The 26,340-nt window shown below is 37.3% G+C and overlaps 1 protein-coding gene across 1 annotated transcript in view; it reads left to right on the top strand.

Moving 5' to 3' along the window:
• Positions 1-23,397, top strand: part of TACR3 (tachykinin receptor 3) — a 41,349-nt gene extending 17,952 nt beyond the window's left edge. The window contains exons 3-5 of the mRNA XM_075499282.1: positions 268-418; positions 19,927-20,123; positions 23,082-23,397. Of these exons, the coding sequence (XP_075355397.1) occupies positions 268-418; positions 19,927-20,123; positions 23,082-23,397 (664 nt within the window). The remainder of the gene's footprint in view (positions 1-267; positions 419-19,926; positions 20,124-23,081) is intronic.
• Positions 23,398-26,340: the final 2,943 nt, after the last annotated feature.

The following is a 26,340-nucleotide window of genomic DNA, read 5'->3' as shown; positions in this document are numbered from 1 at the left end:
AATCATGATAACTATAGAGTCATTCTTAATTTATGCTAGTGCAAGTTCAGAATCAGAAGTAGAAACCCCATAAAGCACTTGCATTAAAATGTAAATAAATTTGCAGTGCAATTCAAGACTTTCAAAAAGACAGTGAAAACATCAAGGACTAGCCAGTCAATATAAAACATGCTTTGTGCTACAGTAGCATTCTTGGCTTCTAGCAGCCCATTCCATTGGTATAGCTCCTCTGAAGGCACTTATCAGCTTAACGCTTTTTCATTGCAGGTATCATGTCATTGTGATTGTGCTGGTCTACTGCTTTCCACTGCTTGTCATGGGCATCACTTATTCCATAGTGGGAATTACCCTCTGGGGAGGAGAAATACCAGGCGACACGTCCAACAAATATCACGAGCAGCTCAAAGCTAAGAGAAAGGTACTGTTCCATTAAATCTCACTAAGTGAATCCTGATAACATCTGCAATTGTGTTGCAAAGTATCACAGTATATTCCTTCAGAAACACTAATTCACTTGAAATAACAGTAATGAGAGATCTACTTCAATAAAAAATTTGATTAAGTTTGACGAGTCTTCTATGCTCAGTACCTGTTCTTTTTGTAACTTTACTGTTTGTCATTAAATAAAGGTAACATTTGGATTTTAACTTCTTACTCCACATGTAGCAGCATATACTGTGTCTGAAATGTGGAAACTAAGCCCAAATGTTTAGCCTTTACAGAGCTAATATATTGAGTTTTGAACAAAATGGGCTAGCAAACCATGAGAATCTGGCTCCTTTTAAGCCAGATTCTCATCCTACTGAAAGAAAAGTGAATCTTGCTGTAATTTCCAGTAGATTAAGGCCCATGCATCTTTGAGATGAGTGCTGATCGGCCTGTTCATATTGAATAATTTAGGTTTTAAATCAATAACTTTGGGTGAGAAATACGAACTATTTTTTCCCCAGTTATTTTCTTTCAATCTCTTTCACTGTAAGTATGGCCCAATTTAAGAAGACTCTGGATTGCTTATGAACTGATTGTTTGACTATTTCCAGTTCAGTTTTCATGACGTTGCAGTGCCATGAAAGTTTCTTTCTTATAACATTCTTTTTCTTAACCTAACTTTTCTTCTTTAATAAAGCAGCCCTTCCACTTTTTATTTCTGACATTTTTTTCATACTAAAATGCATTTAACCTTTTGGATTTGAAAAAATGGTACCCAAGCATGGACTTCTAACTCACAATGATGAGCACATTTTCAATTGCTTAGTTTGCTTCCTGATACTGTGAATATGTTTGAACAGTGGTATGTGCTACCACGCTGTAGCAATAGCAGAGTGCAGCATATTGGGTCCTGAGACAATAGGAGATCTTCTGCAAATACTGAAAAACATTGATGTTTCCATTTCTTTCAGGACACTGTCAGGAATATGAAAGTGTATTTTCCCCACATATTACACAGAAAAAGTTGTTACGGCAGAGGATATATGAAAGGAAAGATTAGGATCATTTTCTCTTTCATACAACTTCAGACTCATAGGAGACAAGTGCAAGTTGGCAAGTTTCAGTTGTCAGAATGGTAGACATGCCTAGACAGCTTTACAGTATGATGTGCAATGCCTCGAATGAAACCAAAGGTGTTATTTATTTTTGCTTTTACGTAGCTTTTTTAAGAGGGCAAAATGCTAGCCTCTCTTAAGGAAGCAAAATGCAGTTTGACTAGCATTATCACTACTATTGCCTTGTAACAGTTCAAAGATTATTTGGAATGTGAATGGAGAGAAAATGATGAAAAATCATCATGGAAAACTAACCAGTATGCTTTGCATATTTGCCCCAAAATGAAATTATTGGACTAACGTCCAGAAATGCTGAAAGCATTTCAAAAGATCAGCATTTCACTCTTTCACATTATCCATAAAAGTCCAACATTACTATTACAGTCTTTGCCATGCATGTTGGCACTTACCCAGAAGTGTATTTTCAAAGTTACAAAATTACCTTTCCTACAGAGCATAAGCAGAAAAAGATTTCACTGGTCAATTAACTGGGCTATTACCAATACTGCCCTTTCAGCCAGTGAAAAAGAGGAAGCAAATACTCAGTGGAGGATGCCTGGGGTCTGACTGTAAAGACAAACCGAGGAATCACTTTCCGTAACAGACACAGTTTGCAAAAGAAAGTGTGGGAAGAAAATTATTAAAAGCTAACCAGGAGATCCCAGAACTTCAGCACCTGTTGTCACAATGACTAAGTAAAATAAACATCTTATGTCATAAAAACTAAAGATCTCTGAAGAGAAAAGCTGGCTTTTACTATATGCTATGAAGGGTCCAATTAAATCCCTTGAATACTTTAAAAACAGCACCTCTTTAGAACTCTAAATATATGCAAGAGACAAGGAGTAGCATCCTTAATTAAAGGATTTTAAATGTGAGAGTACTGGAATGCATGCCTTCAACGCATGCAACAAGGGCATTAAATTATGTGCAGATATATTTTAACTGCATCAGTGACCTTATTGGCAGAGCTCCATGACAGCTCTTCAGTTCCACTGTTGTGCTCTCTGGCAGGATTTATGAAATAACTGGTATTTGGAAAGATGAATCATAATTGGTCATTCATGGAGATGAACTAATAGACTGGAATCCAAATAAAGCTATTACTCAGCCTGCCTCTGGTAACAGAGCTATTGCTTTTCCTTCATTCAAACAAAGAAATCATCTGTTTTTCTTGCTATTTAGCATGCAGATATCTACACATATGGAAAGTCTGTACTGGCCGCACTAATAATGAAGGAGAAATATAAAATAGCTGACTGCATGTTTCATATTCTGCAATGATACAGTGCAAAGGATGTTTGATTAGGATTGTTTGAAATGGTATTTAATGTTAAGAAGGTAGCGAACAGTTCATGTAAGACCTTTAAAAGAAACGATGTTTGCCAAGAAAATACTTTAAGTTTGGGAAAGTGGTTAGTAGTTCGATAGTCTCGTCACTTCATATATGTGACTGTGCAATGCACCCTGCATCCTTCTGAAAGCAACATCAAAGAACAAAGGATTCAAAGAATTTCACAGTACGCACTACAGGTCGGGCAACACAAAGTCATGCCTAGTATCTTTAAGGGTCAAAGACTTGAAATTTTTAGAAATTCAGGACTGCATGAGACTACTACCACTACTGGGATTTTTTTGACAGATCAAATGTCTCATGGACTGACCCATTTAAATTTGCTTGACATCAGTCTTTTGAACTTCTAAACATTCACTACATGTGGGGACTTTGCAGGCATTACCCCTTCTTCTTCAAGCTCCTGGCATGAGACTGACTGATGTTCAGCTGAACATCATTTATTCTCCTGCAATTCCCATTTTCACAAGATGGAATTATAGTTTCAGTACTGTCACGCATAACTGTCATACATAAGTTCATATAGGTGGCTTATAATGTTACTATCAGTTTTACTAGGCCAAAGTGTTCTTTATATTCAACACAAATACTTAGAGACTTGCTCTCAGATGTTGTCTCCACACTCTGTTTTTTCTATCTAACTTTCTGTTCCAGTTCCTCTTCCAACTTTACTTAACCTGTAAGAGGGGATAATCATGTACTACAAATAAAATCAGTTACTGTTGTCTTTGTCAAAAGATGCAGTTCTGATACAACTGTCTTCTGAAAAAATAGTGTTTTTCTCAACAGAAGATGCCATTACCTTGTCCCAATAGGAAGAATACAGAAGAACAGAAAATACTCTCCTTAACTTTTATATCTTTTCTTTACAGTTCCCCTTACCTGTAACTATTAACTTTATGATAATACATCACTGTGCATCTTTTTCAGCAATTTTCATGATTCCTCCATACTTATGCCTCTGCCTGTATTCTTTGCTTCTCCTAACACAGCTTGAGGTGTCATCTCAACTTCTTACTGCAATGAAGATTGATTAAAAGCCACATTTTTCTAATATCAAAATTGTTTTGCAAATTTGCATGTAAAAACAGAAAAAAACCCCAAATGTTTGCTAGTGACTCACAGTATAACAGGAATCACTAAAGAGATGGTCAGGTTTATCAGCCTAACTACATAAGGAAATTTTTAAAGTTTTATATATATATATATTTTGACAGCAAAAGTAGACATCCCATATCTATTCACAGTCAAATGCATCTATTTAATTAGTTAATACAGTATATGCAACACAGTGGAGGAGAAAATGAAAAAGTAGAAAACTTAAGACTTCCATCTGAAGAGAAAATAATATTCAAAACAATGTGGGACTGTAGGAATAATGATGTCACGGGAACCACTTTTGAACATGAATTTGAAATATTACATGGTGTCAGAAGCCAAATCAAGTAAGACAGCAGGACAGACTTTTCCAGGTCAGGGTCAGAATGGTTACATGTAAATTCAAAAATCACTCAAAATTACTGTGTGAAAAGCTTTTACTAGATAAACAGAAATATCCAGGTGAAGTATTAAAGGACTACAAGTAAATATTACAAAAAGGCATCCCAACAATTTTAAATAATTTTCTGAAACACTTACATGAAATATTTCCCCTCTTTCATAGACTACAGAAGTAAGCAACAGGACAGGATCTGAACAAATGGTCTCTGTAAGAACTACTGCATGAACACTTCACATGTAGCCACTCACACATATTTCTCTGTTTTGTTCTCTTTTTTTTTTTTTCCTTTCATGGATTTAGAGAATGTCCAAAGAAGGGCAACTAAAATGATCAAAGGTCTTTTGAAGAGATTAAAATGGCCTGGACTTCTCAGTTTGGAGAGAAGGAAGCCAAGGGATGAGATGATCAAGGTTTACAGAATCACAAAGGTGGCAGATAAAGTGACTGACGAACTGTTGATCACGAAATCCTGAAATACAAGAACTAATAGGAGATCACTTTAAAGCAGGTAGAAGGGAGAGTATTTTAAGAGAGGGTAATTTAAGAGTAAAGAGCTTCTGAGACTCTCTCCTGCCAGATGCTATGACCTCAGAAGGTTCAGAAAGGGATTAGGCAAATTAACAGGCAATAAATTCATAAATAGATACTGAAAGGATGAAGCAGGGATGCACCCTCTCCAATACAATTTTGGATGCTGGGGCAGTATTAGGAAAATAGAAGATGGAAAATGGCCAGGTTCATGGGATGTCCCTAAACAGCACCTCCTACTGCTACTGTCAGAGACAGAACAGTAGGATAGATGGACAACTGTCTGATCCAGGAGGAATTGTCCTATGTCCTTATGTTCCTTTTTTACATAGCGGTACAGCTATAAAAATATAGTTCAGCATATTATTCCTGACTTCTCACTGACTTTCAGTGCAAATAAAAAGGCAGATTTTCCTTTTTTCTTTGTTTTACCTACATATTTTTACCATTACATATGAATACATGACATGAAATCATGTTCATATACATTTTATACTACATTGCACAAAATAAGAAAAGCACTAGTTAGAAATAATGATACTTTTGCTGGCATTAAAAGGTAGCTGACCAGGTCAGAATGAAAGAAAGAAACTGAATTGTTTACTATGGAGTAGTTTATTAGGGGGCAGATTTTGTTAAGTTAAAAAAAAAAAAAAAAAAGAAGCAAGAGAGTCAAAGCCCAAAACATTCCAGTGTAGCATCAAAACTTGTGGAACACTGAATTAATTATGAGCACCCACAAAGGCTGACACAGATTTGGAAAAGCAAGACCATACTCGTAATATAAAGCTTATTAATCAAAAATAGGTGATGCGAATATTACACTATGAACTCACACGTCACATGGTAAGCAATTCTGAAATCAAAGATCCTTATTGTTAACAAGCAACCACTAAGTCTAGACAGACGGACTAGTTAGATACTGCCCCATTCATAAAACCTCATGCGAAAGTTTGCATCCAGCCATAAGAAACAAAATGTTTTGACACTCCGGGTCCAAGGATTTGTCTTGCATGTGACTTCCTATTTCCTGCCAACACCATCTTGAAACTCCACTTTTATCCTAGACATTTGTTCAGACTTCTTCAAGGTTGGAAAATAATTGCTACCCCAGGGGACTGCACAAAGACATGGTAAGTTTAATATCTTCCCAGTTATTTAAGCAATGCATCTTCTCCTAGCTTTTCCCAGCATGAGGACCAGCATTCCAATCTCCAGTAACTTATATTCCATTTTCGAAATGGCATAAGGAAGTCAAACAGTTTAATATAACAGTTCAATATAACTTGATTATCCTACATTCCATTAAAAACACCAGCTGCAATCAACTACTCTACACAGCTTGGTACTACAGACTTCAAGGGATAGCCAAATCTTCACAGCTGACATCTTAGTCTATACAGGATCATCACCTATGAATGTTTTTTAAAAGTCAGACAGTAATAACCACAGAATTTTTTTGCCTTTATTCAGGTAATGACCTACCAAGGCTGCACATATGTCTAAATATTCACTTCTCCACATTATGTATGCAAAGAGAACCAAATTCTGGAGCACACAGATACAGGGGGAAGGCATCTGGGTTACAGCTCATCCAAACTGGCCGTGTAACAGCAGACTGTGGAAGAGACTTGTATTGCCACCATGCCTTTCCCACCACTTATTTATTTATGGGGCATGTATATTTCCACCTTGTAGATCCATTTGTGCTTGTGCTTCATGGACAGAAAGGACTGCCATGGTGATGCAGGAGCACTTTGCTTACATACGGACAAGGTGCCTACTCCAGAACTGTGCAAACATACACAAAGGGGCACGTGCGCTTCCCCCGGGGAAGGTACCCCTTCCCTTTGGTTGATTTTACATTTCTGAGAGTGATAAGTGAAACAACCTACCCATTCTATCATGGGGTAATGAGGTGCAGAAATTCAATTTGTTATGAATAATATATACCTCCTGCCAAAAATAGGTGCCTGTGTCATTTTTTGGTCCATCAGTAATCCTCTTCTGTAAATGGGTCTGCTCTTTGACTTTGCAGAGATTGACAATGAAAATAAAATGCAGAAAAAAAGATAGGGGTATGCTAGAACAGAAACGACAAAGGGAAGCTGGAGAATTAAACCCTATTTTAAGAACAGGTGGTCTCACTGATCTAACAGACAATAGCACTATGGCTTATATTGTGTGGATGGCTATATTGCTCGACTATCTGAAATTTCATACAGTTACAGTTGAATTATCATTTATCCAAAATGCTGATGCATTATGAGCGCCTTGTAGCCCAAAGCTTTATCGTGGTGGAAAACCACAGCTGTACTTCAGTGCAGCCATTCATAAATTTAGCAAGCATTGTTCAGCACATTCAGAAAGCAAAAAGACTAAGTAATATCAGGTTGAAGGACAATTTACCCCAGCTAAGCACCAGTTCTGTACATTCCACTGCTTTGTTGTCAGTCAATAACCAAAAAAAACAGAGATACTTTTTTAAGTATTCCAGTCCTTACATAGAAATATCCACTGATTTATTCCTTAGGCACCTGAAGGTGTGACAAAAATACCACCCACAGTGGCAGCTTGTTATGCTCATACAATGTCTTTCCTCTACATGAAATACAAAGAATTGAACTAAAAGTTTCTGAAGTGATTAGCTCTGAATCTCTCTTTGTTTTCCCTATCATAAAACTAGTCTAACTTTATGATTTCATACTTTTAAGTCAGTCTCCTCTGAAGTTAGGCTCACCTAGTCATATATCTTAAATTTTATGAAACTACTCTAGAATTAAATCCATTTGAAGATTTTCATATCAATGACACATGGCAAGTTTTAAACATCAGTTTTATCTGTGGTTGTGTTTGACGCTGTCACATTTCTTGCTTAAAGTAAAGAAAAAACAACCCAGGAAGAAGGAATTCTCAGGAGCTTTTAAAGGCTCTTCCAAAAGCAAACTCATCCCTTGTTTGCCAGACACTGGAAGATGTTGAACTGTGTCCAGAGCTTTCTCCACTTATTCCTTGAGTGTCAGTTTGTCTCTTTCAATATTAAAATGTTAAATGAAAACAGGACAGGAACCAGGCTCAGGGCCCAAGACCTGTCATCACAGGCAACCCTAACAGAATTCCTCTGATATAATCTTAAATCTCCATCTTAAAACCATTTTGCCTTCTGGATCACTACATCTAATGGAAAGTGTTCTAAAAATCTCACCACTCCTAGAGTTCCAGTTTCCAGGCTAAATTTATTTATGGACAGCTCTATTCATGCCATTATTTTCTGTTAGCTTAATTAATTACTTATTATCCCTCACTGGTGCCACATCTACAGATGTTTTTATAGCCATATCCTCTCTCAGCCGTTATTTACATTCATTGCATAAATGAAACGAGTGCTTCCCATCTTCTTTTATATAACAACATCTGTATGCAACAAGTGACCAAAACCAGACAAGGAATGCCAGCAATGAAGTCTCACCATGGTCCAGCACAGTGGTAATAACACCTTCCTGTCTCCACTGAAAATGCCTCATCTGGAACATCCTAATATCTCATTTATTCCTTTCATTAACCTGATGACCTGCTCATGCTGCAATGAATCAGTACATCTGTCTCCTCCTCATTTCTTCACAACAGTTCATTCCATAACTCACACCAGAACATTTTATTAGTCCTTAATTCAGCAGATCCCAGAATTTTTCCGAATATGATCCTACCTATGGATGAACAGTGTAAAACAATCCCCAAAACTAGCACAGTACCAATCCAGCAGTTTCTATCTGCTCTGTGACCCCATGTCACTGCCGTGACCCCACTTAGAGACACAATCGCTACAGGGACCACACTAGGTACATGATTAGCACTCGGAAGCTGCATTTCTGCTCCTGCAGTTCTTCAACATCCAAGTTCTTCCTCTGCGATGCCTCTGTAGCAGCAAAGCTGCACAAAAGTGTGTTTTCACCCAACTTACTTGGCACGCTCTTTTTCTTCTGTGCTAAACTCCTCAGTAAATACATTAAAAGAGGCCGATCTCAAGACTGGCACTTACAGAATATATCCTGGTTTGGAGGGAGGTTAGTATTAAATATTTTCTAATAAAAAATGTTTCTCTCCACTACCTTTCCAGTGGAAAGTGTTTCCCAAATCGTGCTCGGTAGTGAAATGCAACAGGTAAAAGTTACTTGCAAAAATTAATAACTAAAGATAGGTTTCCTCTGATTCTGCTTCAGGACACCTCTTACTATGATATCCTTAACTCTGACAAGTTATGGCAAGTATGAAATATCCTTGTTAACAGGGTAAATGCAAACCAATCCTAATAAAGCTAGAGCCTGACTTCACAAACTGTTACACGTGCCTAAAACTGGTTTTGTAACGCTGTAGATGAAGTTATACACGTGGCATGCTGCTTAGCATGCTTCCCATGAAGCACTACTGGTAATTCTGTCTGTTGTTCTTCTCTATGGCTCTGCATGGGTGAGTCAGCACTGGTCATGAAGTGGACTATTGGACCAGACCGTAAATGTTCGTGTTCCACTAACGTTTTGAACAGGTGTCCCATACCCATAAAGACAGATACCCTGTCAGACTCACCAGATTGCTAGTAACACAACAGTAAAAGTCACTACTTGCAAGTAATTGCTATTACAGTTAAAAGCTTGCAGAATAGGGATTTTTTTTTACCTTATTTTCTCATAAGCTTAACAAAACCTTGTAAAGGGTAATAAGGGCCAGGATATCATATGAATATCTGTCTGGTGAAAATACTAGCAGAAGAAGACATCTTTTCCTATTTGGATCGGTAATACATTCCCATAGCTATTATAATTCTCAACCAGAATACAAACAGAGTGTTGACAGCAAAACTCGATTTGGGCATTTTTATTTACCATTAATTAAATTCTTAAATTCTTGCACAATCAACACATTAATGACAATGTATGACCCCCTCCCTAAACACACACACCCACACAGAGGCTTTTTTCCAGCAATACGAGGCAGCATAAACAATACTCTGAGAAAACTTTTTTTTTTTTTTAAGTTTTAAAAAGTTCTGTGTCGTGGTTTAACCCCAGCCGGAAACTAAGCCCCACCCAGCCGCTCGCTCACTCCCCCCCGGTGGGATGGGGGAGAGAATGGGAAGGGTAAAAGTGAGAAAACTCGTGGGTTGAGATAAAGGCAGTTTAATAGGTAAAGCAAAAGCCATGCATGCAAGCAAAGCGAAACAAGGAATTCATTCCCTACTTCCCATGGGCAGGCAGGTGTTCAGCCATCTCCAGGAAAGCAGGGCTCCATCACGCATAACGGGTACTTGGGAAGACAAACGCCATCACTCCAAATGTCCCCCCCTTCCTTCTTCTTCCCCCAGCTTTATATGCTGAGCATGACACCATATGGTATGGAATAGCCCTTTGGTCCGCTGGGGTCAGCTGTCCCAGCCGTGTCCCTCCCAGCTTCTGGTGCACCTGGCAGAGCATGGGAAGCTGAAAAGGCCTTGATTTAGTGTAAGCACTGCTTAGCAACAACTAAAACATGAGTGTGTTCTCAACACTGTTTCCAGCACAAATCCAGAACATAGCCCCACACTAGCTACTATAAAGAAAATTAACTCTATCTCAGCTGAAACCAGGACATTCTGTTAAACCCTTTCCATTACCGAGTATATGTACTGAATACCTACTGAAAATGTAGGGAATGAGCAAAATAATTCTTAATGTTGTGTATCATAATTTTCATTTTATAGTCTCACTCGTCACATGCTTAGCAGTTGCCTAGGGAAAGACTGGCACAGGAGGCACTAGGGAATTGTTTTCGTTGCATGTTAAAACCAAAATATTCTTCACAGAGCTATTTTATGGGCTTAGAACTTTGGAAAAACAGGGTTCATATTTTCTCCTTTTCAGGATATTTTTTTCCCTGGGAATTTGTTCTCTTTTTAATAATTTGCCCACATTTTGAACAAGTTTTCTTATTGAGGTAAAAATAAAGTCAGACCTCCTGATCATTTTCTGAACAGCGTTAAAACACTGAAATACAATGAAATTACTGGAAGCTTCCCTGCTCTGCTCTCTATCTACCAAGTACCAGCTTCCATTCATTGTCTCAATTTTTCCTAAAACTCAGCTATGAACTGTGAACACATCACTGCACACTCATCATCCGTGCTTCAAGCAGCAACCACAGGGGAGTAAATGAACAGTAAATTCTAAAAATGGCTTTATACTGTGCATAAACCTTGCACAGTGCATTTACTGACAGACTGATGCAAGTTTTCTGGTTAAAACTTTCTTACAGAAGAGCTGGCAACAACTCCAGGTCAGGGGCAGAGTTAACAGACTGGTTCTGCATGATCAGTGAGTAGGCTCAGGATTGTGCACTTGGAATTTCTATGATGTTTCTCCTCTCTATTTCTATATTTCTGATCACTTGTGGCAGAAAATTCATGTGAAATGTTAAGTCTATTCACGGTCCTAGGGCAAAAATTTTTGTTTAGTAATGCCTCATATTTGTAAGAATGGAAGTAACACTGGATTAAACAGACCAAAAATTTCAACAAACCACTCCAATTGTTAGTTAACTCAGTGTGGTTTTAAATGTATTGCTGAATTGAACTATACACGTTCCTTAATAATAAAACCAAGATACCTACTGGAAAGACAAATTAAAACCAAATCTGTCTCTTTTTCAAAATTTAAATTTTAAGCATGGAGATTATGATCTCCATGTTTAAAACTATGGAGTTGGGGTTTTTTAAGACAGCCTTCATTTCCTCTGGGCAGTTCTCCCCAGGTTCAAGTTTGGGAGATAACCTTAATATCCCACGTTCAGGACAAAGTATCTTCTTTAAGTTCTAAGCAAATTCTTTCACCAGCATACAAACAAACCTTGAAAACCTCAGAAGGTCTTTTGTTGTCTCTGAATGTGTGTCGTCTAATCTGCAAAGTTATCCCATTACATATATTAAATTGTGACCACATGTATAGCCCTGTGTGTGTGTGTGTATAGAGAGAGAGAGACACACACAGATGAGAGCGAGCTCCTAAGAAGCCCCTTCCTCACTGACTCCCTGTAAGGAAGTCGTGAACAAATTAATTTTAGCATGAGTTTTGAGTCTGTTGAGCTTTCTGGAATGGTGCCCAGCGCCTGTGTGGTGAAGAGTCCAGGGAACCTGGCACAGATCAGTCATTTTGAAGGACTGCAGTGTCGAGAGCTGTATATCCAGCACAGCAGAACTGCAGTTCCAGTATTGCACTTACACACTTTTACATTCATTACCTGTTGCTATTCATGTAAAAGCAAGACATAATTTCAGCACGTCTTTTTCTGAGTTAAAGTAGAAGGAAGTAGCTACTTCCTTAAGACTTAGCATGGCAGACCTCACTAAACTCCTGCTACAGCATAAACTTACAAAGAGGGAACCAGATGAAACAGCCCAGAGACATCACGAATGGTGGCAGGAGCTGAACTGCAGAGAACCTACAATATTCCAAACGTGCTTTTTAGAAGCAGGTGAAAATGATCACCTACACACCGAGGGGTGTCTGTGTTATGGCTGTTGATACCTCCACTTAACAAATTTAATCCTTTAACTCAAGTACTTCGTGCTTTAGAAGTTTCTGTACTGCAACATTGTAAACAACCTATTCAAAGCATCTTTATGTCATTACTCATTTTCTGCAGTGGATAGAAAGAGTTTATTTGATTTCTACAGGCTTTGGAGCAGGTTTCCGAGGAAATAGTTTCAGCCACCCTGGTATGGGCCAGCTCAGACCTTATTCCACAGGAGTATCAAACCAGTGCAGTAATGATCAGTGTGTTGACCATTATGGCCAAGTAGCGTAGTACTTTAATACTTGAAGAAATGCTAAAATGTCTGTACAAAAGCAGAAATAGCAGATGCTGTCAGGACAACGACACTCCTGACACTTTTTAGCAAGAATAATTGACCAGAGCTTATACCACCTTTTTACTGACCAAACGTTTCCAAAATGTTCTGTATGTGAGTTACAAGTCTACTTCTCCTAACAAATTCATACCCTTGCACAGTCGTTTGTGGAATAACAAAAATAAACTAAGTGCATCAAATGCAAAATATGCTTCAGGCATCACTGACATTAGCAGTTTCCTTTCAACTCAATTTAAATTAAAATAGGACTGGGGGGCATTATTTTTTTGGTTTGTTTTTTTCTTAGGTCATAATAAACACTTTTGCTTCGACCTTTGAAAGGAAAGATGTTACTACCATTGCAAATGCATAATTATTATGGCAATAAAAGAATAGCTTAAACTGGTTTTTTTCTGAACAGAATTTTGCCATGCATTTTAAACAAGTGCAGTCCAGGAATAATTCATTTCATCTTCAGGCAACACAATTTTATTCCTATCAACAGAAAAGAGAAGAAAGAGGTTTTTCAAACTATATATTAAATAATCTGCATTCTTTCCCATGATGTTCTTGTCCCAAAATTATAGAGAAATATGGTAAACATGAAAATTGTTTCTAATGATATAAATCACTTATTTAATTCCCCTAAGTGAACAAGCTCAAAATAAAACAATCCAAAAGACTGTACGCTTTCCATATGAAATAAGAGCCTGTGCTCCTGTTTTGAAGATAACCAAAGGTACCCATCTCATTTTACGTTCAAGAGGGCAGTTTCCATTGATAGGAGCCCACATAAAGCAGACCACGTTTAGGGATACTTTTGCATAATTCATTGGCATAATTCAGCACAGCCTTTGTTTATTGCACTGTTCAATATAAGGTCTGGTTTTCAAGAGAAAAAATTCATGTGTCAATTCTTCTGAAGTCTTATACAGAAAATTCAAGTGAGTCTTAAGACATTGGCAAGGCTCTGAGAGAGCTTTCAATGAGGATTAAAGGTCCTAGAACATTTTCAGAATTGTGGCAGAAAGTAGACTTAAGAACCAACTACTCCTATTGGGGAAACAAAAGAAGATATGATTATTTTGATTCCCCCACACCAAATCTCATCTCTGCTTGGAAGCACAGAAGTGAAGTGTGCCCCACTACTCATTCCAAGTCATATCTACAGAAGGAAACTATTGTAAAATAAGTGATGGTGTGAATTTTAACTACAAAAGCACTAGATCAGCTTTTTCACTTTTTTTCAGCACTAGATCTCAGGTGGATAACCATATCCAGTAATGCCAATCCCACAACAGCCACTCAGAGTCATTTTCTAAAGAATATAAACTTCTTATGCTACTCCATGCTGAGGACCAAGGTGATGATACAAGGACACCTACCTTTACTTTTCACCTAGGTTACAGAAAAAAACTCTTTTAGTTTGAGCCGCAGACATTAGCATATTGTCTCATATCTAACAATCTCCTGTGAGAAATGAAGACATCTCTTTCAGATAAAGTAACATAAGACTTGTGGCAACTTTTCCTCCCTGCCCCCAGTCAGATGCTTGTAAAATCATGCCTTCTCAAGGAAGAAAGCCTGAGCAAAAGATTTACCCCTTTTCTTCAGTGGAATAGATATTTCTTGACATGTTGAGAGAATCGTAAAGTCACTGTCAAAGCTGTTTTCTATGCAACATTAGAAAAGTATCATTTCAAAATGGCAGTAGCTAAGACCGTTCATGAAAAATGTCAGAATTGCTTTGATTTGGGAGGGACCCCACATTTTAGCATTTGTAAGACAAGCAATCTGATTCAAAGCTACTTCATACTAGAACAGAATATCTTTTTCAACTTTACAGCTTAAATTAAGTGATTGTGAATTCTGTCTGCAGCAAGGGATTATGCAAACTGAAATGAAAAGTAGTTTCTTTATTTCAAGCAACTGAGAAAAAATGGATGGAAAGCATAAGTCAGAAGAATAAAATTATTTGTTGAGCACTGGAATTGACTTACCTGACTGAAAGAATTCCAAGCTCTCAGATTCTTTCTCCTTCTAAATGTGCATCTCCTTCAGCTATTAAGGATCTATCCTTTCTATGGGCTAAAAGCGCATAGAAAATCCCTGAGCTTGTCAAAATTATATGAAAACCCACAGCACTTGGTATCTTAGAAATAAATCCTATCACTGTACTAATGCCAGTAGTGTTACCTTTGAATCTTAATTTTCTTGCAAAAGACAGATAGTTTACTCCAGCTAAGCATTGTGGTGAAGCAAGAGACATAATGGTGTTCCCTTCTCTCTGGTGCTTAGTGCACAAATGCCACGTTTGTCCCCAGGATTGGGAAGTGGATTTACTGATTGCATCCTAACACGTTGGGAGAAATACTTTGTGCAGTGTTCATTTGGTATTTTACTTCTTCCAAAAGAGCACGGAGCAGAGAGAGAAACACCTTATGACTCCCTGAGATTATCTGTGAACTGTGTTTAAGTTGTATTCACATGGACAAATAATATCCATGAGTGGGTAAACCAAGACATTCTTACACTGCATGGGGTCTCGAAGTATTTGCGCTGCTTCTCATTTACATCTGCATAACACCTAGAAGTAAAAGTTCTGAAACTCATGAAGTTATAGTGTGTGATATTGGTGCAAATGAAATCAGAAGCCAAATTCCTGACCTTGTAGAAGCAGCAATATCAAAGATGACTTAGAAAGGCAATAAGGACCTGCAGAGCAGATTGAAAAGGAAACGATTCCCTGGCCGAAGTCTTAGGTATTGACGGCAAATCAATGCCTCGCAATGTGAATTGCTATAGCCCCTCCAGCATCAACTGAGTCTCTCATAAAATTATATTTTATTCCTAATCTTTCAAGAGCTGTTCTCAATGCTACATCTAAATCAGACTCATTTTTCTAGCTACTTTTCACGCAAAATAAAAACAGGAGAAAAAAAAAAATGCATTTGCTGCTCTTTGCGAGTGTAGCAGAATCTGTTAGCTGCTTTTCACTTTTACTGCTTCAAATGTTTCACAACAAAAACAAACCTGCAAACTCCAACTCCAATGAACTTATGTCTGTTTGGTTCCTTTAAATACATTTTTTTCTCATTACATATCATTCATTAATGAAAGAATGTTTCTTACTCAGAGAGGAAGAATTTAAAGGAACAGGCAAGACTACAAAGCACATAAATTAACTTTTTTATAGACATAGTTTTTCTTAGACATATACAGAAGTACATCAACATCAGCAGAACATGTTGATGAAAATCAAAATATAAAATACTTTGATTTTGCATCATATTCCAAATCTAGCCTCAAGACTTACCTAAAGGATGCACAACTGAGAGATTCAGTACAACTCATTTTAACAAAAGTCCTGGAACAGAAAAAAACCCCTTTCCTCCGGCCATGCTGCCCGCAATACACAAAGGGAGATTGCACAGAACACCAGGGGAAAACGGTGCCACTGGGACACAAGTTGGGGATGTTGGCTGCAATCACACATTTTGGAAAGCTCCGTGGTGAAATGGTGGCAGGAACAGAGACAGACATTAAGCACAAATGAATTCAGTAATTTTCTGGATTGCTTGCTTCAGAAATGCTTCCTAACACATAAGAGCAAACCCTTATTAATGAATGTTATGCAACCCAGAACAGAGGAGAAAGCAACTGAAAAAATGGTAATATCTCAAAAAAACAAAGCAGAACAGGCATATTAAAAAGAAGCAAAATAAAAGAATTTTGTATTGCCGGAGCCACAGGTCTAAGTACTCCAAACAATACAATTCATTGAGGGTCTCTTTTATACTCTGCAGTTGAACCTGCAAAGTGTCATCGGAAATTTTTTCATGAAACATCACGGTGTACTGGGAGGAGACAATCGGGCTTTTGCGGCAAATTCATACTTGGCCTGTTTCACTTATTTTCCCTGTGCCCTAATTGAGCTTAACAGTTTACTGGCACTCATTCATCAGGATTTATACCAAGTAAAATCAAGGTGCCCTGGCTTTATAGACCTTGAAGGCAGTTTCTGTTCACAGTTATTGATATCATCAAGAAATGAAACTTCATGCTGGAAAGACCAAGGAAATGGATAAGAACCGCAGCCATAAACTGTAAGGTATGGCCTTGCACGTTGTGTGTGCCTGTCTCTGAAAGAGGAAGGAAGACTGGGAATCATCTCCCTCCTTTTTAGTTTCCTCTTATTATTCGTTTCCTCCATTTCTGCCAACATATAGATATTCTTAGCTGATGAAATGAAGACAAAGTAGCGCTTTTTGATTCCTCTCATAAATTCTGTGGTTGACTTCTAATTCAACTGTAACTGCCCTGTGTTTCAAACAATTTTATGCCACGCAGACTTGCAACATCTCACTTGTCTTCTCCTTAGGAAATAAGTCAATGAGTGCATTGTACTATATAAAATACTCAAAAGAATGACGACTCAACCTTGACTTTTCTTAAACGTCCCTTTTTGCTGGAAAAATTAGCACTTTTTTGTTCCAGGAAAAAATACTTTACACATTAATAAGGAAACCTCATTGCATGTCTCCCCCTAAACATGCATATATCAGTATATTACCATTCACTTCGTGAAACTCAGACTGATATAGCCTTATCTGAGAGGAAAATGATACTTCAAATTTTTAGGTAATTTTTGCTATTTATGAAAAACGGTTGCAAACCTGAATGATTAAGAACGTAGCGTGCTTCACTGTCTGTCATTCCAGTGACCTGTTACCTCACAAATTAAATCAAACACTAATGGCCATCTAAAATCATCTTTTGCTTGTCTAGTTTAACTACTTGCTTCAGAAATTTCTGCTTTCATGATGATGATGTCTTAATATTTAATCATGGATTTCCAGACAGAAACAGCAAGAAGAAAATTTTATGCTGATTTTACTGTTTTCAAAGATGAGTGGTTTGTTTTAAACAAAACAGTAACCTTGCAGGAAAGATATGATTTTCTGGGAGTGATTTGGCATTTTTCATTTAAAAACTTAAAAAACCAAAAAGTTAAAAGGTTTAAAATAAGAATCAAATTGCCTGAAATTGTGACAAAAAAAATTCAGTTGAGGATTTTCTTTGGTTAAATAGTTATTATACTTAATTATAGTAAATAGTTATTAATACCATCAATAGTTATTTTGGGATTTCAGTTTCCCTGAAGAAAACCTGAAATATTACATTTGGGTTAAAACAAAACTTAATTCATTTTGTGTTAATTTTTGAGTGCAGCAGTTGAAATCAAAAAGCTATTATTTGTACAGCTTGTGAATGTTTATTAGCTTTAGGAGACCTTTAAGTAGACTCTTGAAGTACTGCTTGCCTTGCCCTTTGATATAACACAGAAAACTGGGCAATAAGAATTTGGATGTCAGAAAAAAGATAAACAACTTTCTTTTGAAAATGTTGCTAACACAATTTAGTATGCCAAACTGGCAACCTGCACTCTTACTGTGATTTCTAGCAGCTCTGGGGCATGAGTGACACAGTGTTCAACCAGATCAAACTACATTTATTGCTGGAAAGCTCCACTGTTTCAGTTCTTAAGCACTGTATGATGAAATTTTCAGTATAAATATGGATTTGCCTGATTACACTTTGAAAATACAACATATTTTTATGGCATCCTTTCAGATATATATTTTAGTCCAGAAATGTCTATTCACATACAGTCACAACCTCTTCCCTCCCCCAAAAAACATCTCATATACAGCCCCATATACATTTACACATGCCTAGATATAGACATACAGATGTACACTCACCAGAGGTGAAAGTGATATGTTTTGGTGTGTCGCCTTCCCTAATAACACTGATCTTCCTTCTGCAATGATTTACAGTTAACTGATGAAAAGTGCTTTAGAAGAACCAAATATTTATTATGTTGTTGTATGTGTGGACAGATGCCCCTTTTGGATCTTTAAATGATGACTGGTATATGTATCAGTAATAATAAGCATTCTCATAAGCAAAAAGCATTCTCATAAGCAGGAAAGCTTGTAAACTGGTGCCAGATACTAAATGAAAAATTGCTTTATGTTTCCCACAGGAAGATGTAATATGAGTTAAGGATGGCGCCACGACATTTATATGTAAAATGATTTAATTACACTAGCTGAAATTTTATCAAAATATCAACCTAAGACATGTAGGTATGGGAAATTTCAGCTCTTTTTTTTTTTTTCCTGGCAAAACCACAAACAGTAGGAAACAGCACCTTGTACAGAGCAATGAAAGGAACTGTTGATAGCAATCCCTATTATTCCTCAGTATTCACAGTACAAATGAACAAGAGACCTCCCAGCACAGACCTAGCATGTCTGGTTTCATTTTACCTACAAAAAGAAAATCTGTTGTGTAAGCATGTGGCATATTTTGTTGAAAATGGTAGCTGGGCTAGTATTTAACATAGCCGAAGAGGGAAAGACAGAAGTGAAAATTTTACATGGCTCATAACTTTTCATCTTGCATTTCAAGCACAAAGCAGAGCTCCTCTTCATTTGTGCTTCATGGAAACTATGGAAGTTAACAGGTGTTACGATGCCTGCAGAAAACAACAAATAACCATCACCAGCCAAGGAAATTGTTAGCCTCTGAAGCTAAACAGGATGCTGCAGTTGCTCATTTCCTACAACCTAGTGTTTACTCAAATCACATCTAATAACTGCGGACAAGGAATATACTTGCAGACCACAACAGAAAAAGACACCAGGGTCAATAAAGGCCAAAATGAGGTGTCCAAATAAATCACCCTGTAACCTTATTCCATTATTAGGTATACAGAAAAGAGTAATATTTTAGATAGCCAAATATAAGTAAGCAAATACATTTCTTGGAAGAATCAATATAAATAAAGTTAGAGAATATTTTCATGTTATTTTCCTTAGGAAAAGGAGGATCTCCAGCCAAGGCGGGGGGGGTGGGGGGGTGGGGTGGGGGGAGAATAAACACAAATTTAGGAAAGTCAGATTAAAAGGACAATTATATAAAGGCATATTTATCTTTGCTTTTACTAACTTTAATAATCAAATGCAAGAAAATTATTAATGGATGTTGAAATGCTAGTCCAAATGAAAAAGGCTAAGGTATATTATAAAATAGTATTATTACTTCCTTCTTTCAGGTGGTAAAAATGATGATTGTGGTTGTGCTGACATTTGCCATCTGCTGGCTGCCCTACCACATTTACTTCATAGTTACTGGGATCTATCAACAATTAAATCGGTGGAAATACATTCAGCAAATCTATTTGGCCAGCTTTTGGCTTGCCATGAGCTCTACAATGTACAATCCCATTATCTACTGCTGTCTTAATAAGAGGTAAGAGCTGGTTATGAAACAGTTGGTATGCATAACTTCAGTGAGAATATAAATGGTTTCAATGGGATAAAAGACAAAAGAATTGTCACTTGAATAGTTTGCAGTTGGGGGGAAAGAAAACAAAACAACAAAAAAATCCTTCTTTTAGGTTTGTACTTGAAATTAATCCCTAAAAAACAAATGTGCACTTCCAGTAAATACTTTGGTCTACTTAAAATTTCAGAGCAAAATTCAGTATTCATGAACCAACCCTTCCCATTTCCATATGCAAAATTTAAAATGTACAGCAGTTTAATATTTTTTGGCTTGCAAAACACTAAAATAAAGAAGTAAAGACAGTCATTAGTGATATACAGTGCAATCTGTATGTTCACTAACTAATTGTAGCCACAAATTTGTTTTGCAGTGCTGGAAGGATATAATATAAAATGTGATTTACTGTGTATTTTATACCTCACCATTAGATTTCTACTGAGCTCTGTAGCAGGCTGATAAAACAAATATTTATATTCTCATTACTCAATAGTAAATTACAGTACTGTTTGACAGCAAGGCATTATGCTCTGAATTTCAAAGGCACTGCACTTGTTGAGTTTGGTGAGATTTTACGGATATTTGGCAGTTTGAGACTACTGGATTGCAGAATGAACTCATGTTTTTCATTTCAGCTTGTAGGACCAGGATCTAAACAAACATCATCCTGGCCATCCTATTTTTCAGTATTTCTTCTAGTATTACTGGATAAAGATCGCCAAGAACAATGAATTAGTTCACAAACTCAGTCAGTATGAATCAGTATTGAATAAGTAATCTTAAATACTATTTGAAATCTCTTTTGAGTGAGCAGCCAGTGTCAAGTTTAATTGCTGACAAGCTTTATAGCAACTTTGTTAAATATTTATAAAACCCCAGTAAAGATCATGCAATACCTGCCAAAAGGAGTCTAACCAAAAATGAAGTGACCAAATCCTGCTGAGTTTTTCTTGATTTAAAAACACCGGAGTCTGCCTCCTGGATGAGGATAGCTCACGATGCTTAACATTCATAGTCTTTTAAAATGTCAAGGTAATGCCTGATTTCATACAGCCTTCTGCCGCTTTTGATCATTCACAACTGTTTAAAGAAGAGGTAAAGTTTTAGTATGCCAGAACAAAATCCTAACTCAAATGGCAAATTTCCCATTAATTTCAACAGAAACCAGATTTCACTGGGTGTCCAGTGTCTGCAAAATCAAAGGCGAGGAAGAACCAGGCCTCATATTTTCTCAATTACTACCATAAACCCTCTAAAACAATGCCATTTTATTCAAAAACTTTTCATGGCAGAGTTACAAATGACATTATTCATAAAAAATTAATATCTCTGATGTGGCTTGTGCTGACACTTGTACCCTGTAAAATTAAAAGTCTGGATTAAAGAATACAAATCAACAAAAATTTCATAATTTTGAGACACAATAAAGTCACCTTCTTCAGAATTCAATGCAAGAATGAAATATTGGTGAAAGTTTTCGTATAATTAAGTTCCATATTGAAATCAAGAAGCCAGAATGTCTGCTTCCTTTTCATGCAGTAGGAAAATACAGCCTGTAGCTGGGAGTCAGATCAATTCGTCCAGTATTGTTATCTCTGATGGCTCTGGTATCAGACAGAGTTTAACCACCTATCCCCAGCCTCATCTTCCAGGCTAATTAGGATATTACTTATGTATCCATATAAAGAGAGCGTTATTTCAAGATGAAGAAAAAACATGCCCTAAATGAGAAAGAGGATAGAAGGTGAGACAAAAAATAATACCGTTTAAAGATGTTTAGGTTTTACAGCTTCCTTCGCTAAATCCATTTCCATCAGAGGTTCTTTCTGTATTTTTCATAATGTGGACTGCATCTAAACAGAGGAATGCTGAATAGCAAGCTACCTGCTCATTTGTCATCATGTGACGGCTCTGTGGCAAACTTAAAAAATTGAGGAGGAAAGAAAGTTATTCTGTAAGATCCGTCAACTTTCACTGAAAACTTAATCTAAATTTTTATCTGTAGTCATCACTGTGGCAGCTGAACCATTGCTCCAGAAAGCTTACAGACACAATAAACAACACAGCTGATTGTTAAAACAAAAACAAGAGAAGCAAGACAAGTGAGAAAGTCTGGTAAGTTTTAGGTCTAGGTGAAAAGGTGTTCTTTTTCAGGTTACACATAAATATACACTGAACTGTTTTTCTAATATATTTAACCTCTATTTCTGGAAACACATACACACAAAAAGTAATAATAGTCTTTATAGTAAACCTCTGCCTCTGAATTGAAATAAAAAGAACCCTGTATGAATATTGCAAGCACTAATGTGCTAAAGCCTCAAAATTCCTATTTATACATTGTTCACAGTGTTTAACTTTCTAGGATCTTCTTTAATTATTACAAATTATTTTCCAAATATTTTATATGAACAATTATTAGCCATTACATCATTCCCATTTTAGCATCTCTGTTAGAGAGGGAAACACAGTACGGGTATTGGAATATGGAAGCTGGGGTGGTATTTTAGAGAAAAGAATGCTACAAAATTTCTTGCTGAGAGAAGACAAAAATATAGGTAGAGATTTCATCATAGGTCAAATCAAAACAATTTCTGTGAAGATAATGCTATGAAAGCTGGTGTTTGTTTATTTAGGCATGGGCAAAGGAAGGGAAATTGAGTATCAGGAAAATACCAATGTAAAAATGCAGGGAAAGTATGTAGAAAATCAGAAACAGAAATGAGCTGTTAGCACTGGTTTTTTACCCTACTTGGACTTTAGTCAAGCAAACTTCCACTAACTTCACCACAAACAGGATTAGGGGCAAGATAATTAGCCGAGCCAGTGTCATGTATATGTTTTCAGCATGGTATATGTTTTCAGATGAAGGCCTGTGGCTGGCTCTCGCAAGCACAGGCTTTCACCAAGCATCCTTCTTCCCAGGTTCCGAGCTGGCTTCAAGCGAGCTTTCCGCTGGTGCCCCTTCATTGAGGTGTCCAGCTATGATGAGCTCGAGCTCAAGGCAGCCAGGTTCCATCCCACCCGGCAAAGTAGCCTATACGCTGTGTCCAGAATGGAGTCCAGCATGACGGTGGTGTTCGACACTAATGATGGAGACAACACCCACACCAGCCGTAAGAAAAGAGCAGCTCCGAGGGACACGAGTTTCAATGGCTGTTCACGGAAGAATTCCAAGACCGTCTCCACAGCCTCAAGTCTCATCGGTTCACTGCACACATCAGTAAATGATTATTCCTAAGCATTTCATGGTGACAGTTGCTAGAAGGGCAGCACTGGACAATGCTCTCCTACTTTGGGACTAGATACTCCTACCACAGGAAAGCAAACATAATTCCACTGATGAACCCTAGCTATAAATATCGTGAGACTTTTAGGCATCGCTTACTTTTCTGCTTTGGAGAGAAGGAGGAATTTGAAGACATACGTATGCATCAGTCCGAAAGCACAGTCGCACCTTATACATGGCAATGTTTGTAGGGATTATCTAAAATAAGCCAACGGCATGAAAAACATTGTTTCAGCTGTATTTGACCTGTGGCATTTATGTTTCACTTACTGAAATGTAACAGGCTCCTTTACTTATTGAAGTCGAAATGTACGATGTTTTCTACTATGAGTGTATTAATTCTACATTAAGAAAATTACATAAGATCTGATAAAAAAATTCTTATAATGAAGGCCTAATGAGCCCCAAGTCTATTCAGTTGTTTTACAATTTATACCTATTCCCAGGCAAATAGACAAAAAGAAGTTCACGTGAATGAAGTTCAGCTCTGTCTGCAGCAGTACAATTTTTCAAATATGTATGAAAAATAGTTTTTTAAAACAGAGAAAATCTCTAAGAGACTAAGTTAAATTCTACCCAAGCTTCTATATTAGTGAACATTAGACTCCAATGAAATGTGTACTTCCAGGAGGATGTATTGCTTAGATGAATGTCCTATAGCTCTGTATCTTAGTGCTAAGGGTAAGATCTTCCTCCAGTGACCCTAACAGGAGCTTTGTGATTGACCTTGGAAAGGTCAAAAGATTTTAAACTGGAGATTCACATGTAAGAAAAATACCACTGTGGCAATGAACTCTTCTCTGCAGAAGAGACAGTAACTTGTTTCACTATGAAACACTTTCACCAGGAAAAAAAATTTGGGCTATTTTCCCAAATTTTCCATAGCTAGATGCATGTAAAAACACTCCTCGGTCTGCATCTGAAAACATTAGGCACTATTACACGGACATTTTCCCACCCAATTCAAAATCCACTGACCATCACTGTTGCAAAGAAAGCTGAACTTAATACGAAAGGGACCAGAGGGCAGCCTTTGTTTTAGATAAATGGCTATATCAGTTGCATGGGTCAGCTGGTTGTGTGAATGTTCAAAACTTAAGCAAAAGAGTGTGAATGTCTTCCTGAGTTAGCCAGACCAGCAAAGGGGAGTGTATACATGGCTCAATTCAACACAGTACCAAAACTGAGCAAGGAACAAAGAGAAGTTTGAAGAGAGAAAGGCTTGAGCTGGCTTTAGTCCACATTCCTTCCGAGCAACTGGGGACACCCAGCATTGTGACAGTGAGCATATCCTAAGAGACTAGTAATGAGAATCATGTCTGTATTGTGACTCATCTGTATAGTCAATTGTTATATTCTGCTAAGTGTAATTTGTATTTGTACCGTGATTTCAGTGCATTGCTGTATCACTCTGCTAAATCAAAATCCTGCATAAGGTCAAATATCCTCAAACAAGTAAATCTGGTATTTAACGTTAAACCCTCCACGTGTGGAAAAACTGAAGAACCTGGTCACAGAGTATTGCACTCTGATAAAAATGTATCACAATTCCAGACTCACACTTTTCCCATCAAATACTGATCTTAAACCCACTGAAGCAAAGAGCTCTGTTCATTAATGGCTTTCCTTTTAAATGCCAGTCCATGCTTTTCAACGGTCTGCATTTCTGAAAAAAACAGCTCTGTGTTCCATCGTGCCATAGTTGTACTCTTACTTTTCCTTTAAAAAAAAAGTATATAGTAATCCAGCAAGTGTCATGCAACGCCTATAAAAATCTTTTTCTATTTTTTCCCCTGAAATACTCTGTTTTAAGAATTTAAAATCTTCACAGGTGTTTAACAACTCTGCTGAGAAGATGCAGGATAGCCGCACACACACAAAAAAATGAACCTAAGCATATTAACCTGATGGTGATATATTACAAACAAATGCTGTAAAGTCCTCTATCTGATCATGTACAACTTTTGAGGAACACACATACAGAAAATGTATAGTTGTTAAATAAACTGTCTTTTCTAACTATGGCTATTACAAAATCAGTGTTGATAAACATCAATACACAAATGTAAGTTTGAACGATATGGTTGTAGTGAGATTAATTCATTGTTTTTAAATGTAGAGTATAAATCTTAGAAAGCTGTATATAAAAAGACAGCATCACAAATGTACAAACCATCATCCTTATATCACTTTTATGATCCTTGGTTGACAAATATTGAGAAAGAAATGGTGGCTTCCTCACACAAAAGTGAAACAATTTCACTTTACTAAGTGTTTTAGGATATGACATTCTGGACAAGTAATCCATTGATAATCTCACTATATTTTGGTGGGATACAGGTGTCAAAAACACCCTTACCGTTCCTGTAGTTCTCCTCTGAAGTTACAGGATATTCCTGTACAACAAATGAAGAAATCTGTGCTTTTAATCACAGCATTGCTGTAACAGAACATTACAACGATACATGGTGCAAATCCATCTCTCTGTGTCAGCCTCAAAAACCACGAAGGGTTACACAGTTAAACAAGTAGCGTAGCAAAAGCTGTGACTGACAGCAGGTTGCATTTGAATGACTATTTCTGAACAAGTAATTGTTCACACACTTTTCAGTAGGTGTCCTGGTCACTATAAAATTCATTATAGGCCTCCTGACACCCCTCACTGAAGGCCGAGGAAATCGGGTCATCCTCAGTTTGTGCCAAAAAGATTGCTCAAAGTCGTAGCCTGTGTGCAGTGCACATGCTTCTGTGTGATTGCTGGTGCAGCACTGTAGCAGTCTCACCTCTGCGCTGCAACCTTCAATCCACATTCTTTACTTTTGCTGAGAGGTGAGTTGAGGAAAACAGACAGATACAGAGCTAGCTTCCTACTGAGGGGGCATAATAATACTCTAA

The sequence above is a fragment of the Mycteria americana genome, chromosome 4, assembly GCF_035582795.1.
Source record: "Mycteria americana isolate JAX WOST 10 ecotype Jacksonville Zoo and Gardens chromosome 4, USCA_MyAme_1.0, whole genome shotgun sequence".
Lineage (NCBI taxonomy): Eukaryota > Metazoa > Chordata > Aves > Ciconiiformes > Ciconiidae > Mycteria > Mycteria americana.
The sequence above is the reverse complement of the archived record's forward strand: the minus strand, read 5'-3'. Positions and strand labels throughout refer to the sequence as shown.